Source organism: Anser cygnoides, chromosome 8, assembly GCF_040182565.1.
Source record: "Anser cygnoides isolate HZ-2024a breed goose chromosome 8, Taihu_goose_T2T_genome, whole genome shotgun sequence".
NCBI lineage: Eukaryota > Metazoa > Chordata > Aves > Anseriformes > Anatidae > Anser > Anser cygnoides.
Window position 1 is genome coordinate 1,569,755 of NC_089880.1, and position 20,483 is coordinate 1,590,237.

Sequence of the window (20,483 nt, forward strand, 5' to 3'; positions counted from 1 at the left end):
GGAGAGCGGTCAGCACCAGCTGTGCCGCGTCCTGTCCCGCCTGTCAGCGTGTTTCGGCATGTTTCCTCCTGAGCAATGACCCCGGCCTGCTCGGGTGTCAGGGCACAGTGCTGTTCCTCTGCAGAGCTCCCGGGGAATTCCTCAGAGTTTGGAATCAGGAAAATACAGATTTACATATTAATATGAACTCTGAAGTAGTATGAAACCACAGGAAAATGGAACCAGCCCTAAGCCCGAGCAGCTGGGTTCAGCTTGGAGAAGACAAACTCAGTATCCAAGCCCTGCCTGATGGCTGAGGAAAGGAGGAGCAGTGTTACCTTGCTCCCAGGGCTGGCTGCCCCCCTCCCCAGCCTGCCATGTACACACACACGATGTCCACGGGGTTGTACCCGGGTCCCAGAGGACAGACGGTGTGAGCAAGATGGAAGTCGGTGTGGCATTCATTTTTAATGCAAGGAAAATGGAAGCAGACAGAAAATTAAGCCATAACCTAAACACCTACTCCATAAAAAACAGTTTTGCAAACTTCAGAAGAGATCATCCTGACATGTGAATTTATGGAAGATTTTTACATTTCTATTTCCCTTTGCTTAATATGCATGTTTTTCCCCAGATAGGATACCCTCAGCCATCAAGCCATCTGTCTCTTTTGTGAGTAAAGAGGCATATATTTTTGCTGTGTCTTAAGTGAAAATAAAGGAATGCAGTGCTTATCTGATGTTCTGTTTACTCTTATATATCACCATCATATAAAGCCTATAAATATTTTCCATATGTTAACTAAAACAATTCCTCCATTTCAGCAACTGAAAGATCTGTCCATACAGTCTCTCAAATTAGCATTAATACATTAAGTTGACAAGAGTTGAATAAACACAGTTCCAGGGCTCTTTTTTTCTACCATCCCAGTACAGCTTTTCTCTAACATGCAAAATCCCCGCAGGGCTAACATCCACTGCACGCCTCAGCAACTTCAGGTTCAAAGGCCTTATTTCAAAAACACAAATTCAGCACATTAATTGTTTTAAGATGCCTTACCTTTGCTGGCCAAGCTCAGAGCAGTCTCTAACACCAGGGTCAGTCGGTCACTCCCTGCTGCTCGCACTGCACCAGCCCCCAGCCCAGGGCACACCTGCGCAGCATTAGCCGGCTCCTGGGGTGCAGGTGCCAGGCAGTTGGCCCCATGGTGCTCATGTGATGAATCCTGCAGCTCAGCTGGGGAAATAAGTTGTGCTCAGTTCTGCTAGCTGAAAGGGCAATGCCAGGCACCTAGGAGAAACTGACATTAAGTAATTTAAAAATAAAACATGTTTTTTGGTGCTAAAAGGTCAAAACAATTCAGTGTGCTCACCTGGTGAGGAAGGAGAAGCATTGAAATAACTGTACCTAATCCTGTTTCACCAAAAGCACTGCTCAATGAAGCCGGGTGGCCTCTCTTCTGGAGGGAGTCCTTTCTCCAAGTGCAGCTTGTCACACACAGTGGATTTTTGTGCAAAATAAATTCTTACATCCATGAACAAAAATTAAAGTAAGATTTCTGAATATAATGTCCTGTGTAAGCAGATACACGAGTAAAACCATGGATGTTAGTGTGTACTCAGTGCGAAAGGGTTAACTTTGGAGGAAAAAACAAACATGAGACATACTCCTGTACCTATTGATTAAACTGACTGAATGGATTTCTGTTAGGATCATACCAGGATGACTACGCTGTAGGAAAGTATTTATACAACTCCAAACATCCATAAATTGCCATATATTAGACACTCTGATTTTAATTCATCTTTCTATTGCCCTCCACCTCTCCTTCCTTTGGTGTTTACTCATCTCCCTTGTAACCCTTATTTCAATCTGGCTGCACAGATGGGAAAATGTCTTCCTTTGCAAGTGAAGTCATCGTTAGGCTGAGAATAGGATGAGCAGATTTCTCTGAAAAGTTAAAACAGGAATCCCTCGGAGAGGTTACTAAAGAAAACTCAAAGCCTTCTGCAATGATGTAGCCAACATCTCTTGTTTCTTTCACCCCTCTGCGCCCAAGCAGTGGGTGAGTCACCCCCGTAAAACATCCAGCACGCACTGATCAGATCACACAAAATAAATTTCCCCAAAAGCAATCTGTGTTTAACATTGTAGTCCAAGAAATCTCCAAAACAGTTTGAGTTGCCCCTTGCCATTTCTCCCAGTTTCTCACCCTAGTTTCACAGAAGTCATCATGGATGAAGCGCACACACAGAGTAAAACTTCTGCCCAGGGCTTTTTCGCTATTAGTTACTCATTTATTTGAATGTGCTTGCTTTCTAGGCTGAGCGGAATGCACAGTGGGAACAATTCAAAATGGAGAAGAGAGTGCCCTAAGTCTGACCACAGATGGAGAAAGGCACCTGGGACAACCCTGCCCGCCCCAAGCTGTGCCGTGCACCCCACGGCTGCGCCCTGTGCCGGCACGTGTGGCTGCGTGGCAGGGGAAGCGCTACAGCCTCACCCTTCCTTCTGAAGCCCCTCTCCACCTGCCTGGCCCCAAATGCCAAAAGCACCCTCGGCGTAGAGCTGCCATGTCCAGCACAGGTATCCCACACAGGAACAAGGCTCCAGCCTGCCACAGCAGGGCCAGGGGCTGACAAACCCCAAGGTCGGTACCCCTGGTTCCTCAAAAGGCAAGCGTCCCATGGTGCCAAGCCCCACAAACGGAAGGGATTTTGCCGCCCAGTGTTCAGGCTTTCTGCAGACAAAGGTTGAGGAAAGTAAACAGTGGTGTGGAAAAGGGAAACCACTTATCCAAATTATGCTGCAGACAGAGATTAGGGTCAGACCGAGGTATCCCAGATCCCAACCCGGTGGTCAACCTCAGGCTGGGAGCTGGGAAGCGCAGTTCTGAACCTCAGCCACCTGAGAGGCTTGGCTGCAGGCACACAGGTCTGAAAATAGGAAGGTACTTTGTCCTGATTGTCTCATGAGGTGGTGTGATTCATCTGGACATCACGCAGCATTCGTCCTTTCAGCATGAGTAATTTTGAAACAAACTACCCTCGGTGTGTAATAAACTAGCTCCAGTGTACTTCAACATCCTTTAATCATCCACAACGACCATTAGACTAAGTCCCTCCACCAACAAACACACTTGATTATGCTGGAATATTTCCAATGTCCATCATCTACAGAACATTCTTCTACACGAGTGAAAAGTGGTGTTAAATGATACAGGACATGGCATTCATCTCTCAGTCAAAGGGATCTCAGAACATGCAATTAGTTTTGAAATACGGAGTCAACAAAACACAGTTGTTTTAGGTTTGCCCTGGACAACAATGTTTCCTCACCACATGAACCCCTTCGTGATGCCTCTCATTCCTGGGAGTGCTTACTTTACAGCCTGACATTCAATACTTGTGCAGATTCGCTCTTCCACAAGTTATGCATGTTGTGACAGATGCTCTGTGCTGTAAATACACCGGATGCTCACTGGGAGCAGGTAACAGAAGGAAGAGCCTCTCATATCCTAGGTACTGTCCTTCAATGTAGCTTATGTGTTTACAAGTGGACAGTGTTTAGAAACAAACAGAAAATAAGTAATCTCAATAAAGGGATTGTGCTCATAAAATAACAGCTCCCAAGTTCCACTTCTTCATTGACGTACCTGTTGTTAGTGATAAAACTGCCTCATTTATCTCTAATTTATGGTGTTACTTGCAGTAGGAAACAGTATGGAATATTTCACTGTTTTACTTTTGCAGATAGCATAGGGAAAATAACTGTAGGAACAAGGACTCCATACTTCAAAAATGTAGGGAAACTTTCTTGATGTAATGCTTTAAATATATACTGGAGGACTAGAATTTTTTGCATCTGTCAAAATGTGCCTTTCAGCAAGCAAAGTAGGAAAACACCTAGAGCAACGTGTTTTTAATCTTTAACAATTTACTGCAGATGGCTGAAGAAGTTAAAGCAGAATAGAACTCAGAACATGGCTGTCAGATGTGCACTATCTTTAATGTACTGAAGTGGATGTGAAAGCCTCATGTGAAAGAAAAGCGAGGCAAAGAAAGCAAAATGGCTCAGTGAGGTTGGTGGCAGAGCTGGGAACGCAGCTGGATTTGCTTGGCACCTAGGGCTGGGTTCACCACTGCCCTGTGCCCTGCAGAGTGGTTGTAGTGCTCCATGGTAAGTAAAAGGATGTTGTTCCTGGGACACCATTCTTCAGAGCAGTTGCCTAAATGAAACAGAGCAGATTTGTGCCAAAAGGCCTTAGAGTAGATTGTATGAATCTCAAGGAATGTAATAAAAAGCCCTCAAGGCCATGGATTTAGACTTATCAGGATCTGCTCCAAGTTTCCTGTGTCTAGTCAGGTAAGACTCAGGAGCTGTACCTCTCAAATCAGCACTAATTCCCTGCTATCACATCTGCGAGTCCTCCAGATGTCTCAGACCTGCAGGCAAGGTGGCCTAAACACAAATTTTCTGCATCCAATTTACAACGTGTGAACCTTGTATTCTAAAGGTATTTCTACTGTATCACAGTACCTTTTGCAGAAATAGCAAAAGCTAACAAGAGACAAGCTACTAAGACTTATTCGTCAGTGTGAGGATTCAAAAAGAAAGGAAATATGCATGAGCAGCTTTTATTTCAAAATGAACTCAAACTGTGAGGAGGAAGATACACAAACAGACATCACGAGGCAAGAGTTCAGCTGATCTACAGGAGAGAGATTTACATGGGAAATTCCCACTGGAGCTCAGACAATTTATATGCAAAAACCCACGTGTGTTGCTTGGGAAACAAACCTGCAATATCAGACTGTACTGACACACTAGTAGGCAACACAACTTCAGCTCTCTGGCATTTGCCCACTCACACTTGCCTGAGGGGAATGTCAAAGAAAAACCACTGCCACAGAGAATGTTTTTTTCTTAATCATCATCAGTTAAAAGTTTATATTACTATGTTACGGAGAGGAAATCCTAATGTTTTTACAAGACTTACATGCTAGCTTTGGTCAAACACTCTTCCTCAAGAAAAAAGAGCAAGACCCATTTTTTTGTAAACCAGACAACCCTTCCATTGCCGTGCTTCTGCTATCGCAGTGACATCCACATGGAGTTACAAAGCTCCTTTAGGAGAATAAAACAAAGGTGTGACTCTTCTACAACTAGATGACAGTACGTGTCTGAATTCACAGACAGAGGCATAAAGCTGTGCGATGCAATTCAATAAAGCAATTCAAAACAGGCTTAATTTTATCACTAGGATTCCACAGGAAGATAAAACAAAGTTCTGGGGAAGATGAGAAATTTCTCATAAAAGACTTGGCCAGGTCCCTGTTTGACCCACAGATCACACAAACCTTTTGCCTGGGTTATGCATGGGGTCCATCTATGGCAGCTGGTCCCTGAAGACGAGAAGTTTGCAGAACATCCCTGCAGTGACCTAGTCCTGGACAGTGAATCACAGAGTGTGTTGGAAGTGCAGCCCACGATACACAAAGAGTGTATGATTCCCTTAAATTTGATGACTGATAAAAGAACTATTTTATTTCCTTTAGAAATGTTTTTAGCACTGTGCAACAGCTTTGTATGTCTGTATTCATAGCTTCATATGTCTGTATTTATAGAACTGGACAGTATTTTCTACCTACAAATTTAAAATCTTACCCAGAGTTCAACACAACCAACGTATTTAGCCCGTACTGATTTTTTTTTCCTGCCCATTTCCCTCTTGTCTGAGAGCTCTGTGTGATTTTACCATTTTGATTGCTATTCCAAGGCACTTGATGAGTCCTGAACAAAGCTGTAGCCTATGTGTTGGTTGCAGACTGTTTTCTGGAAATATTTCTTTAATACTAAAGAGCTTGTGCCACATAGTGGTTGACTTCACCACATGCTGCTACTTTGTCTCCTGTGAGATCACCTAGCTTATAAACTCACTTTACTTCCAGAAGGCAAAGGAAAAAGGCATCAAGCTAAAGATATATTTGCTTGTCCAAAAAGCATGTTCAGAGGTGTGAACAGATGCACACATGTTGCAGGAAGGGCAAGGAGCTTAAGGAATCAAGCAAAAAAAAAGAAAGAAACCTTCCTGAAAAGGTGGATGAATGAAACAGGTTTTAAGCCTCACTGGTAAGAGGACTTAACCCCATGCAGTGCTGGCTAGCTCAGCCTCAGCTGGTGTGGATGTGCTTTAAAGTCATTGCCAGTTAAAAACATCTGGAAGCAGGCTCTGCAAACAGGGCTTATAATGGGTGGGATAGTTACAGCTGAATCACATGTGACTAACGCTAGCATTTTCCTTAGAAGCCAAACCACAACATTGCTTTGAGAAGAGACACACGCAGCAGAGCCTAGGGACCACTTTGCCCATGGGGAGCGGCGCCGCCTGCAGCCCGGGCACCGCTTGGCCCGGCGAGATCACAAGTGGCAGTGCTGGGGCGCAGGCAGCCTGGCCACCGGCACATCGCTGGTGCTCCCCTCCGTGTCTGATGGTGGCACACGCACAGCTTGCCCCAGAAAGACAACCTGGGGAGCCTGGCACTGTGTGGCTGGCCTGGGGGAGCCCACCACCACCCAGCGAATGAGGAGGCCTCGAGTGTCGTCCTGTGTGCTGCAGCCACATCCAGAACTACCTAAGACTCCACAGCACCAGGCAGGCCATGGCTTTGCCATAGAATATCTCTGGGACTAATTAACACATTATTCATACACTTGTGTGCACACTGCCCAAAACACCTGCCTCAGCCTTCTTTTAGGGGCTTTATAGTAAAATTTACATGATTCACTGAAGCCAGAATAGCTCTAGTGCATTGATACTTAGCAAACCCTGCCTGGAGCAGATGCATTTAAAAACTGCGCAGCATTTTGCATTGGCTAATATGAAACATGAGACTTCTTGACTTGAATGCAAGCAGCAGGACCAGCATTGCAGTTGTCTGAACTTCAGTTGGAAATAAGAGCTTTTGTTGTTGATTAGAGTTGTGAAAAAAGGCTTTACTGTTGCAGAGCGAAACTCAGATGCCTGGAAAAAGTGGGTAGAGTGTTCAACTTAGGCTGTAAGAAGTATGACTTGAGAGACTACGGAATAAGTCCTGTTTTCAATAAAAGTCTAAAGACAGAGGGAAGAGCTGGGGTTCAAGGAATCATCTTTGGATCTGAAGTACATTGGCAGCTGTTCAAACTGGCTGCTTGCCAGATTATATTGCTGCTATTCGGTGCTAAAGAGCAGCTTTTGCACTTGAGAGATTCTCTGCTGGTGTAAACAGACACAGTTTGACTGAAGTTAAAGAAGCTGGTTTATACCAGCCGAGAATCTGGCCCTTGATTTGCTCTAAAAATGGTGACTCCGAATAACAACAAACTCTATTTTTCTTCAAATGTGGCACTGAGCCTGGGTACTGGCAGGTGCCTCCAGTTTTACACACATTGGTTTATTTCAATGCTGTTAAAAATCTTCAAAAAGCTTTGTAAGCCAGATGCAATGCTTCCGTTATCCCAGCTAGAGACAGACGCTGCATACCTGCATGGCATCCTTCCACGTAACCATTACCTCCATTGGCTGTGTCACAGGAAATTTACAGTCATCTTTTTACACCGGCACCACCAGCACACACCAGCTCTGAGAATTGACCTGTTCATTCCCATTGAACCACAGGATTTTTGTAAGAACTGCTCCCAACACTGAGCAAAGCTGTCTACAGAATGTGGGCACCCAGCTTCATCTCAGCTGACTTCAGGTGCTCAGTTCGGAACTGAGCTGCTCTAAGATCTCTCCTGTGCCACATGCAGGACACAGGCAAGGTGTGCAGAGCTAGCCCACTAGAGTGCCTGTCTCCAGTGATCATATACGAAACATAGGCTGGTGGCTGCCCTACCTTCTTGAGCTAAGCAAAGACAATGCAGACCTTTGAAATTTGAGAAGTGAGCACAATGTAGAGTCATATCTTCCAGCTGTAGAAAACTTGTTAGCAGGAGCACTGGCCTGGATACTCTAGGTGCTTTCTGGACTCTTCGCATCCACATGCATTTATTCTCTAAGATACGCACTGGTAGTTCTCCCTTTTGAGTTCTTCTATTACTTTATGGAATAATGCATGTTTGTATAGCCACAGGCATTTAAATTTTAAAGCATAAATGTCTGAATAGCTAGCTTTTTGGTATCACAAGTTTTGTCTTTGCTCAATAAAAGCATAGAAAAACTATAAAATGTAGCTGAGGCCCACAAAGCCATATTATTTGTCATTACACAAAAAAAACACAACCTACAGTAATTAAGATTTCTTGCAGCTTCTAACAGAGAAAATAGCAAACTTGTCCTTGTTTCACAACTGTTTAACCAGATACTAAGAATTATGCACTCTAGAAGTATGAGGTCTGACTTTCAATATCTTGTATTCTCAGCCTATGATGTTCAAGCTTTTTTGTTTTGTTTTTCCCCTTTAAATAAAATAGTAATGCCATAAATGAAAGTTTACAAAAGAAAGCAATGGAACAATCTTCTGCAATTAGCTTGGCATAACGCTTCTACCATTAAACCAGAAACAAAATTAATTGCACACAGTGCTATGCCAGAGCCAGACTACTGATTAACTGTCACCTCCTCAGAAGGCTGTTCCCAGGTGCAAGTGATGCTCACCACCCGAGCTGGAAAAATTGCTGCTGGCACACAGCCCACAGGGACAGGGGAAAGGCCAGCCAGTGAAAGCCTCCCGGTTTATGACAGACCCTTGCTGTCTAACATCTACTAAAACATGACTCACTTCAGGGACACACAGTTGAGGGAAATCACAGAAAAAATAAGTAAGCAGTGCCAGCAAAAACATGGGTGTACTTACACTAGCTTTGTAATGGTACAAAGGGTGTCAGCAGGGTATATGTTTTCAAATATAATCATCCCTCAAACCTCCCTGGACAAAACCAGCACTCTCCTCTTCTCATGCTATGATACTCATGATCATAGCATTGATCCAACTTGCTCTCTCAACTTGATAATAACCTCATTGAGGATCTCCTCCTTTTTCCATCCATAATTAACAACACCCTCTCCTCATATCATCAGACTGAGGGCACCACCATCTTAACCTGTATAAAATAAAAATACAGCCTCACCTTTCTCCTCATGTACACATTCATGTCATCCTATACCAGCTCCTGTCCCTCTCAGAGCTGCCCAATGACCCCCTTGTGTGGCACTAAGAGAAAGTTTGAAGCATTTCACCAGAGCACCTGGACCCAAAACAATTGTTGGGTCTTCTCCTAGCAGTGAGAAGTTTTGAAACAAAAGAGCGAGGGAAAGTCTGTTTTTTGACCAGAGTCCCTGAGCATGCAGGTGCCATCTGCACCATGGAGATGTACAGAGAGAAGGAACAGAGACCAGTCCCCACACAGAAGTTTAGTTAGATAGCAATTTAACTATTGGGTTAAAAATGTGAGTTGTCCCCCATGCCCCCTCTCCCTCAACACACACATGTCCGTCAGCAACAGCAATATTTAGTCAAAAAACATTCACAACGGCCCCACCTCGCACCTCACACACTGCCCCTGCACCTACCCTGTCTGCCATGTTTGTCCTCTTACAAATCTCTCCCTAACCCTCCCTTCCTCTGAGAAGCCATCGTCGAGCACTGCCATGCACCTCCAGCTCCCCGTGCTGGCAACCACCTCCCCTCTCGCTTTGTCCGAGCTCCACCACAAGGGGCGCAGGACTGGGCCCCGCGCCGCCATTTTGAGCCGGCCTGACAGACTCCGCGACGCAGCCAGCGGGACGCTGCTCCTGGCACTGCCCCAGCGGCCGCCCCTCCTGCCCCTTAACGAGAGAGACACAGACAAGGAGGAGCTTGTTCTCATTCATGACAAGAGATTCTTACTTTGGACTCCTAAGCGTGTTTTTTAGCAGTCAAGGAGTTACCTAGAAGGCAGGAGTAGAGCTTTATCTGTTCTCTTTGCAATGTGAACTAAGGCCAACGTAAGCATTAGCACTTCAGTTTGTCATTTGAGTTAGTGATTCCTAATGGGCATTATTTTTATTTCATTGTCCTTTCCCCTGAAGCATAAGGAACAGAGAACTGCTTGGCTTACACAGAAAGCTGATTTGTCTCAAAATGGAAGCACCTGTTAATAAAGAGCTTATTGAAAGGCTAGAAGTACCCCAAAGTTAGTATTACCTGCCAATAACAATCCTGCTTGGTTTGCTGATGCAAAGCAATTCGTTGACGTGAATTTCTGGTGGAATGTAACATGATCTGCAAGCCAGGACTCGCACCTTGCAGTGGTGCAGCACATGGCTGCATCCTGCACACGACAGCCGTGAAGGCCGGCAGCTTGCTTCAGACTGCGGCACAGCACCCGTCTTCAGTGCCACGTTTCCACATGCCTTTCAACTGCTTCCTTCAGGTCGTTTTATAGTTTCCTGTCAGTGATTTAAACTTTCTATGACACACTATGGCACTCAAAAATTTTGTGAAATCCTAAATATGTCCAATGTAAATGCTCTGTATGATCCTTTTAATCGTTCTGTTTATGTTATTTTCCATGCTTAACAGATAATGTTACTAATCACTTTTAGGATCACAGACTACTAAAAATACAGTGTAGAACAAAGGCTTTTTCTACATCCTAATTCTTATGACTCCTTGGGATATGCCTATTTGCACTAAAGGACAGACCAAGAACCGTTTGATCCTTTCACTCCATTTACTGAGAAGATATGGAAGTTAAATGCTTAAAGAACTGGGAACAACAGTCCCTTACAGGAATTGCTCTTTGATGCAATTCCTGGGGGATTGGGACACCATAAAAAAAAATGCATGACTGATAAAATGCACAGCAAGTTTGCTGAGACACTTACAGTGCCTTGGAATACCATCAGCTTTCTCTGCTTAACACTCGGCATTATGATCTTTAAAATACCGATTTAATTTTTTGCAAGTACAGTATGTTCTTTACTAGAACTGACACAGGCAGTTTACAAGCACCAATAACTAACAGCTGAGCAAAAAGGAGACTCCACCCAAACATTTTTTAACCAATTTTTCAGATATCCATGCCAAAATAATTGGATGGAAAAAGATTTGTCATTTTAAAAGAGTGCAAGAGTAACGGTTCCATTCTGCTTTTCTTTTTCAGCTATCTGTAAACCATCTCTTTATGCTGTTTCTAAACAAAGTAAAATTGCAGTGCTGTGCAGGACTAAACACCAGACAAGTGAGACTTGCTGCACAGCAGGCCTGAAGGCACCTCAGTATGCAACATCTTCCATATGTGTTGCAGTGAGTCCCTTAAGGCTTCTATCAAATGAGAATCTATAAAAATGTAATTTAAGCTGCTACCTTCTTTGGGTAGGTGAACTGATGTAATTTGATCTTTTTTATACAAAGAATTCAAACTGTAAATGCATGTAGGTTCACAAGGCTTGCTCTTGGGCTGAAGAATTGGGAATACAATATGAAATCTAAGCTGCAAACAGACTTCCAAGCTTCATAAATATCTGCTTTACAATTATAAAGTGACAGCTATGAAAATGTATCAAAATATTGGGTCCTTCTTCTTTTATATTGTCTTGGAAGGAATGTTGTGATAAATTTAATTCTGTTTAAAATAGAACAGATCTGGACTGTGTTTTTCATGAAACTGATACCTTTTTTTTTTTTTTTTTTTTTTTTTGACTTTCCCAAATGTTTCTTTCACTCACAAAGGCCTGGCAGAAACAAATGCTTACAGCATCAACACTTTGTAATATGGTAAGACTCAGTGTAAAAAAAAACTCATGCAAATATCCTATCACAGTTTGCTGACTGTTAAGTACATTTTAAAATTAAATCCTCACATAAGACAGTCATCATGCTTTTATATCATGTTTCATTCAAAATATATATCTTAAAGATGAAGTACAGCTCCAGTATCTTTTGCTGAGTCAGCTTTAGATAACTGTTTGAAAGGTAAAAGTCTTAATGCAGAAACTGAAATATGGTTGCTAAGAAGCAATAAATCTATTGAACCTCCGTGAGTTATGTCATAAGCAACCTGTAAGCTTACGATTGCTTCTAATTAATAGTCTTTTCTGTACTGAAGGAATCCTGCTATTTTAAAATGATTATGAAACATTTCAGATTCTTTTCTTAGGGAACTTTATTTTTTGAGTTAATAACCACAACCTTTGAATAACCCAGGGAAATACAACTGAAGCTGGCTCCCCCAGACTGCCCATAAAGAATATTTTTGCACATGAAATACAGGAAACAAAGCAATAACTAGGATAGTAAACATACAAATCCTTGCCCTGCTGGCACATGGCCAAGCAATCTGCTAGAGCAGAGCAAGACCCTTCGGTAATGAAAATACATCTCAGTCTTGCTCATGCATTTCCAGTGGACTTGCAGTCAAGGGTACAACAGAACAAGGGAGCTCTGCTGCTTAAGATGGAGGACTATCAGCTTACCTCAAGTCTTAACTGTGTTCCAGCCAGGCTTTGTGCAGGATGGGACTTAAGTTGCTGTGTCGACATACAACTGAATGCCTGCAGTATCTGAACTTTGGACTTCAAATTAGACTGAAGAATGTCAGCATTCAACTAAATATGCTTGCTGGCTTTTGCAAGCAGCTGTGATACTGAGAAGCTAGCCAAAGTCACTGGATAAAAGAATATACAAAGGAGAAAATGAAAGATATGAAAAAATCAAATCCTGCTTTAACACACACAATTCTCACTGAAGCTTACAGAAGAGGAGAACACGGTAAGCATATTTCAATCTACTGCTTTTGGCAGTTTGTTGGTATCTTTACTACTTCAAATAAATGAACCACTGCATCAATTATTAATAAATTGATATATACTTTATTATGCACAAGAGACTAAGATGACATGACACTGTGGGTATCAAAACTGTACAACTAAGCACTTTCCACAAGTCTCTGAAATACTGAACATAACATGTAGTACAAATGGGGTGTTCAGACTGGCCACAGGTATTAGCAAGTATATTTCTCCCATTCTTCAATTAAAAAAAAAAAATCTAGAATTTGGATCTTAGAGAATCTTACTTATTTATTTAAAGGTGAGAATATTGTGTCTGGAACTGGTAGGAACATGGCAGCAAAGAATGTTAACTCTATGAACATCCCCATGAATGATGAACAACAACATGGCAGAACAGTCACCTCACAGGAAGGGCTGTCAGCACAACCAACAGTACAGTCTTCTTGTGAAGCATGAGGTAGATATACGTAACAGAAAGCATGGTACATACAAAAGAGAAAGGATTAGAAAAGGGCAGGGGGAAGTTTACAATCATCAACATCTACAGACATTTTTGCAAACTACATTTCCATGTGGAAAATGCTACAAAAACAGTCTAACACAGAAAGCTCTGACTTTTTGTAACATCAATATAGTAATGTCCAACACCAAAGGCTGTAAAAGGTTAGTGATAAGGCAATGCATGACAACAAGCAGTCTGCTTCAAAGTTTAAGTATGTTACTAATAGCTTTTTGGAGAAAGAAGTCTCCTTTTAACCCCAGTCCTCCCATTCTTACATAAGAAGTTCCTTTGGAGTCAATTTGGTTATGCTGAAATTCTCCACTGTGATGAGAGCAGGCACTTGGCCAGCTCCTCAGAAGCCCTGTTTAAAAGGCCTACACTGGGACATAAGCAGTACAGAGGTGTCCTGCTGGCCTCCACACCAGGCAAACATTAGCCACATGAAATTCAGTGTGGCAAGACCAGGTTTGACAGACTTGGGAACCAGTGGCTTTGTAGTTACACATTCAGATAGCTTTCCACGCTAAATATAGAAACTTGCAGTAGATATGAATGGCTGTTATAAAAGTAGAGCTTAAAGGTGTATCAGTACTCTGAATCACAGCAACTTAACAGCTGCTAGAAAGTACTATATGTTTTTGTAATAAAGCTATTAACTGGGAATGCCCTTTTTAGTTCTCTCTCTCACACACATCAGAAATACTCTTGCAACTGCTAAATAATCATGTGTATTTTTGGTAACCTCCAAATAATTCAGATTGATAACAATTTCTGAATTAAATAGCTGAGTACACCAAGTTCAGTTAATTAAACTATTTGAAATAGAAGCCAATAAATTGAATCTTTGATCTTTATATATTTTTGGTTTATCCAACAGTAAATATAAATCTCTAAATTATTTTAAAATTAGAGTAAATTTTTGATAAAACCATTGATAATACAGCTTGTTTCTCTCAAAAATATACAGTTATCTATTTTACATAAAAGTTTTCAACCTGTTCATCCCAACAACCACATCTAATAACTTCCTATGAGAAACTGCTTAATAAAGTATCTGAGGAAGGAAAGGGTTAAAACAGGGAAAAATTTACAGAGTATGTAAATTTCACAGTAATTGAAATTAAACATTTCATATAGAGTAACTTACATTTATCTAAAACATTTAAATATATCTTTATACACAAATTTAATGTTGTAAAATATAGCTATGATTGAACTTAAAGACTCTAGTCTTCTTTGAAGACATCTTTAAAGACTTTACACATAGAATATGCTTATACAATACATTCTGCTGAAGGTTAGGCAAAGCGCTTTCTTTTCAGCCACACAGGTAGCACATTCATCCTCCTGACACCTCATAACAGAGCCAATCCTGCATACTCTTACGCATGGGGATAACTACACTTACATGACAATTCCTGTCGATGTTAATCAGGACTACTCATTGGCCTGGTAACATAAAACACTTTTCACATGTGTACTATGCACACTGTATATCTCCACTGATTCTGAGAATACCCATAACTGTAGAACTGAGCATGTACTCGTACTAGTAAGATAATGCATGTAGTTACTCATACGCATAAATGTTTGCGGGATTAGTAACAAATTTGATTCAAACTGAGTAATATTCTTCTACCTGATTCTAGGCACTTACATCTATTGCATATCTTGCACTTTGACCACCCTGGCATCAGCAAGGCACAAGTGTAGAAACAGCAAATCTGCAGCTCAGACTTCAGAGCAGGCTATTACTCTAGTGTAACGAATTCCCTTCTCCTCTTGCAGAACGCGGGTAACCTTTACTAAAATTAATGAAAGTTACTCTTTTTTTTTTCTTTAAGAAGAAAACAATGCTCATTTTTCCTTAAAGGAGAAGGATCAGTAGGACACATTACAAAGTGGCAACATAACAGTCAAAGAATCACACATTCAAAATTACACATTTTTTCTTTTCATTTGGCATCTAGTCAAAGGTCAAGATATGGCAATAACACTAAAAAAAATACTGTGAAAACTAGTACCTTTTTGCCCTTTCCATATTCCAACGCTACTTTAGAACTATCCAATTGCAATGTTTATACAACACTTTGGCACAAACAACTGCACAGTTATCTCAAGAGAATAGCTTTGTTTTATAGGTGGTATTTTACAAAAATGATAGGCTTTACTGTACATTCTTTGTGCCCTCAAAACCATCTCTTATTTCAAAGGGAGTTTGGGGGAACTAAAAGAGTAGAACTGTGTCACCTTTTTATTCTCTCTTCTATCTACCAATTATAAACCAAAGAGCTAGTTGTTTTATATATCTGCATTATACATTTTATGTATGGAAGGAACACTGAGCTCATTTCCCAGTTGCTGAAGGAAAACGCTTGGCTCCATATACTTAGGTATACATCTATTTGCATAAGAGTGTTGCCATTAAACGTACACACACATTTATGCTAGTGCACAAGAACATTATTATCTATCTTAATGTTTGTGTGTGCCTGTATTTGTTATAGTAAATTAAAAAAAATCTCTTATGAAAGAGCTTTGGCCTGGAAAACTGGAAAGGGAATGTTAGAGCGTGCTCTTCTCCACTTACCAACTCAATGTGCATTAAAACAGAAATACCTGGAACAAACCTGAAGCTGCAAACACAACAGAAAAGCAAATGAGATGCTGTAGCTGTAAGCTTAACAAAATAAAGGTTACTCAAAAGTGGCTAACATAGCTGAAGTAATAAAATGTTATTAACCACAGAGATCTGACCTTGAGATTTTCTTGCTTAGACAAATAGAAATCCTTTGACCTAATACCATCTTTGTTCTGCTTATCTTGTTAAACTCCCTTAATGAATACCTTGTGTCAGTGAGAACGCTTAGGGAAAGAAAAAGTCATATAGACAAAGCAGCATTTTTCCAAACTGGCATAGATTTCACATTGAGGGCCCACAGACCCCTAAAACAGGTTGCAGTACTGTAAAATTAGTAGCTTTGTCACATGTAGCATAACACGCTATAGAAGATCCAAAAGACTGTGCTTACCCATGCACTGTGTGCACATACACACACACACACAGTGGCTTCCCCAGAAAAACAGTCTTTTCGTAGAATAATCTCTCCTCACTTTTTCAAAAGGAACTGAACTAATTCTTTTAGCTTTAAAAAGCTGATGTCAACACACAATCCTTTGAACCTCTGAACTCCTATGCTGCTCCTCAACTTTGCTCTCCCTGGAGTTAGGTCGCACTGCTGCTGGAACAGGGGGTACTCTGTGTGCTGCCAATGCTGTGTGCTGCACTGCTGTTTTCAGAGGCTGGTGGGGACGTAGGGACCTGCTGTCTTCCAGCTGTTTCACCTGAGGAAAAGGGGAGAGTAAAAAGGGGTTGAGAGAAAAGAGAAGTAGAAAATGTTAGTTGAGTTGTCATAAAAAATAAACTATTCATTCCCAGTCTTCCTCTTCTGGTGGGTTTTATTTCCATATAATTAATGTCTTGGGTGATAGACCTCGAAGAGTACTGTTGAGAATGCTACTTTTCTTTGTCACTTTAGCATTGCTGTGCACATTGGAAAAGTAACATTGCTGTTTTCTTAATCACTATAAAAGCACCAAACAGAAATGGCCAAGATGGACACCATCCATCTTCTGTTGTCAGCTGTCACTCAAGCACGTCTTGCTACATGATTCAGACCACTTCATAGCTTTTCCTGTTTCATGGGAAAAGGCCAGAGAAATGCAGACTTTTGTTTCAACGCCAGTTTATAGAGCAACATATTTATCATAAGTGTGAAGCTGGATCTAAAGACGTTCTTCAGTCAATTGGATACCACATATCCTAAGACATGATCAGTTTTTTAGCGTAAGAAAGACAACAGGCTACCCTGCAAGCTTGACTTGATGTACTCTGAAGATAACATGTAGGAAGCTTCCTTACAGCTGCCACAGAACATGTAACACTTATAATCTGTAGTGAGAACAAGTGTCACCATTTCTTGTAAGTTGTTTATTGACAATAAATTAAAAGCCCTTTGTTATTTGGCTTGCCAAATCAAGCAATTCAGGAGTTAAAGACTGATTTATGACTCCTGGTAAAACCTAGGTTTTGTTGTCTTTCTCCACGTCCCTTCTGCACACATGGCAGGAATCTTATGGAAAAAATCCAGCTCTTACTAGGATGGAAGTAAAAATAGTGTCACAATGTGAACGTCCAAAAGATCACACTGAGGCCACATAGAAAATCATAACTGGGATTTTTTTTCCTTTTTTTTTTTTTTATTAAAGTTTCAGTGCTCAAATCTGCAACCTTAGTATTACTACAAAATAGCCTCTTCAGGACAAATAAAAAAATGAAGTTTATACAATGTGCACTGCAGCTGCCCCCTGCCTTGAGATCACCAGGATGTGAACCTGCGATTTCAGCATGGTGACATAGAAACCACTGCTGCCTGAGGCCACAGAACTAACCATGGCAGCCAGCAGCATCACAGCTGCTCTCCCAGCAAAGCTGAAGAAGGAAATCTTTTCCCTGACCACGGGCAAGAATGATTAGGAAGAATCAGAAGCTGGTAGATCTCCTGCTTCATGAGTTTAGGAGGCCATGGATTTCCTGCTTCGTGTGTTGCCTGAATTGGTCTGACCCCATAGGCCACATCTACCAGTAGCTCAAGAAAGGTAGAGTCCGTTTTTTCTTCCCTGCTCAGAGAGATTGCTGCAGTGACAGGCTGATGGCTGGAAGCACAGGCTGCCTTCAGAGAGCTGCTGAGCAGGAACAAGCCTGTTTCCTCCTGCAGGAGCTCTCTGGCACATCCCCATGCACCGGTGCTGCAGCCCAGCTGCCAGCACCCTGTGCTCCTCAGCAACAGACCCACAGAGGAAGTGTGTGTTTAATGCTTTGTATCTCAGGTTAAAGCCAACAGACCCACCAGATGAAGAAAACTTACTTCTGCCAGCTGTGGAGTCTGCAAAGGTCTGCTCTAAACAAGGGAGGATTGAGGATTTCTCACAGCAGAGGCTGCAAGTGTTCTTTGTAGTGGGAACCGCCAGGGTCACTGTGAGCTTGCACTGTAGCCACAGCTGTAAGCAGATGCACGGCCCCACAGCATTCAGCATCTGCCTTGTACCCCAGTGGTCTTGGGATAGGGAGGGAAGAAGGAATGGGACAAGACAGGGGGAACAAAAAAAAAAAAAAAGACTGCCCAGGAGGCCAATGAAATGTTGGAAAAGAGGGCCAGAATCTCATTCTTGCAGTCAGCACCAAGTCCAGCCTTTACTAGTGTGCACAGATTTTTCTAAGTCTGCTTTTTATAGTGTAAGAAATAACCACATAGCCATCAATAAGCTGCAGATTTCTGCTTACAAGAGACAGGTCAGAACCTAACCCCAGTCATACACACATAAACTGTGTCTCAGCTCTAACTTGCATTCAAATCAACACTTTGTGTTATCATACTGTAAAGGCTTTCATAAACCTTGTTTGGATATTCTCCCCTCCTAACTTGCTCCCTTCTCCTCCAGTTGTTTGTGTACAAGCCTTCCTTCCTTCGTTACAGAGACCGCGATAAACAAACTCCCTCTTGCTAAAACAAAACAAGAAAACCAAAAACATCAGAGGAGAGCGAAGCAGCTAGCCCCCGCCTGGCAGCATCAGAAGGCACTGCTCTGGCCTGGGCGCAGGCTCCCCCCGCGGGGCCCCCACAGGCCTGCCAGCACAGCCCTGGAGGCCCCGCCAGCCTGCGCCTCCCTCGGCTCTCCTCTCTGTCACCCATTTTATGAACCTCATGGTTACACACAGCTCTGCATCAACCACAGCATGTCACAGTGCCATCTGGGTGTATTTAACTAGAGATTCTTTTATAAGCAAATTAAAAGCTAAACATGTGGTGTTTTATTTACAGAAGAGCGACAGACGCAGTCACGGTCTCTCTGTGCAAGCCCAATGGTGCTGCCTGCTTCTCTCAGCTGTCTTGAAAGTGTCCTAGGCATCTCCCCTTCAGTTTGGGATGACAGCCCCTTTCCCTCAGTAGCACCCCCCCCCCCCCCCCCCCCCCGGAATTCAATTTCCTCTTCAGTAACTCATTTCTGGAGCATTATCAGCAGCTCTGATATACCCCAGTCAGCTGTGGAACAAAGACAAAATTTCAAACTCCTCAATAAAAGAATCCAAATCACTGTGATGTTATGAACACAGTCAAGCAATTGTATTTAGACCGGCTAATTTTTTCTTACACCTTATTTCCTAAATGCCCAGAAAATCTGCAGCACATAATTTTTAAAGAATATTCATGAAAAGAACTTCAAGAAATGTAAATTATTGCTAACGAGGCATTCCCCATCTGTCTTCTTCATGTAAACAGCTTCATGTAACCAATATTATTGAACCAGAACTACTCAAAATGGACATGTCTATTGACAGTAAACAAGCCTTTACCCATCTGAACATGACAACATGCACTTTATTATTCACACTCAGGAAAGCTGCCAGTTGTACTCCCTACTCCCTGTCCAGGAAGTCTGAATGTTTGCTTTTCTATCTCCATTTGCCAAATATAATTGGTTGCTATGTCAGTTTATTTTAAATCAGATCCCATAAAGAAAGGAGAAGTGGGGGAGGAGGGATGCTTTTAAATTCTCCGATTTTGGAACATTTTATCCTGCTAACTTGCAACACTGTCTGAAGAAGAAAAAAGCACACTTCCTAAGAGAATGAAGCAACTGATATTCTGGATAGCAGCTTTCAGTTTACATGGTCAGAAGTAGGTTTAGCAGCCTCAGTAACTTATCAGACTTGTGCACATCCTTTCCTAAAATATAGCCAATTATTCCTGTTAAGACAGATATGAAAGTGACAGTTAATTCTGAAGGGTTTCTGCGTCCATGTACACTTCAAAATTTTTGCTCCTTCATAAGACGCCCAGGTAAATTGGGTTAATTTTAGCAAATCTCTGCTACTTTCTGTTTGTTCTTGAGTCCTTTCCACTCAGAAATAACACTGCCATGGAAAGCTTTCAGCCACTTTTCAAGTCGTTTAACGAACTGGACAAAGAATCAAAAGTAGTGAGTCCCTTTGCAGAAAGGTAGGCTAAAATTCCTCCTCTAAAGTCATAATTATAGCTTCCCTTTTCTCCTCCCCTACTACCTGTGTATCTTAGGATGTCTGTACTCCATGTTGAATTGTTTCATTGAATCTAGAGTACTTTAAAGCACAATTTTGATGCTTTGGCAGAAATCCCTTATTTTTGCATCACTAAAAACAGCAAA

The 20,483-nt window shown here is 41.9% G+C and overlaps 2 protein-coding genes across 14 annotated transcripts in view; both read right to left on the minus strand.

The window, feature by feature from the left end:
- The window catches only part of HFM1 (helicase for meiosis 1), a 139,469-nt gene extending 126,822 nt beyond the window's left edge, over positions 1 to 12,647 (minus strand). For 10 of the 11 annotated variants that reach the window (XR_010833188.1, XR_010833187.1, XR_010833186.1 and 7 more), the window contains exon 1: positions 1,039 to 12,647. The gene's annotated coding sequence lies outside the window, so the exon portion shown is untranslated. The remainder of the gene's footprint in view (positions 1 to 1,038) is intronic. The other variant, XM_067001446.1, reaches the window with a different exon arrangement.
- A 144-nt stretch (positions 12,648 to 12,791) lies between these two features.
- The window catches only part of TGFBR3 (transforming growth factor beta receptor 3), a 121,569-nt gene continuing 113,877 nt past the window's right edge, over positions 12,792 to 20,483 (minus strand). For all 3 annotated transcript variants that reach the window (XM_048066977.2, XM_048066976.2, XM_013186548.3), the window contains exon 17: positions 12,792 to 16,583. In XM_048066977.2, coding sequence (XP_047922934.1) covers positions 16,465 to 16,583 — 119 coding nt within the window. In that variant the 3' untranslated portion in view covers positions 12,792 to 16,464. The remainder of the gene's footprint in view (positions 16,584 to 20,483) is intronic.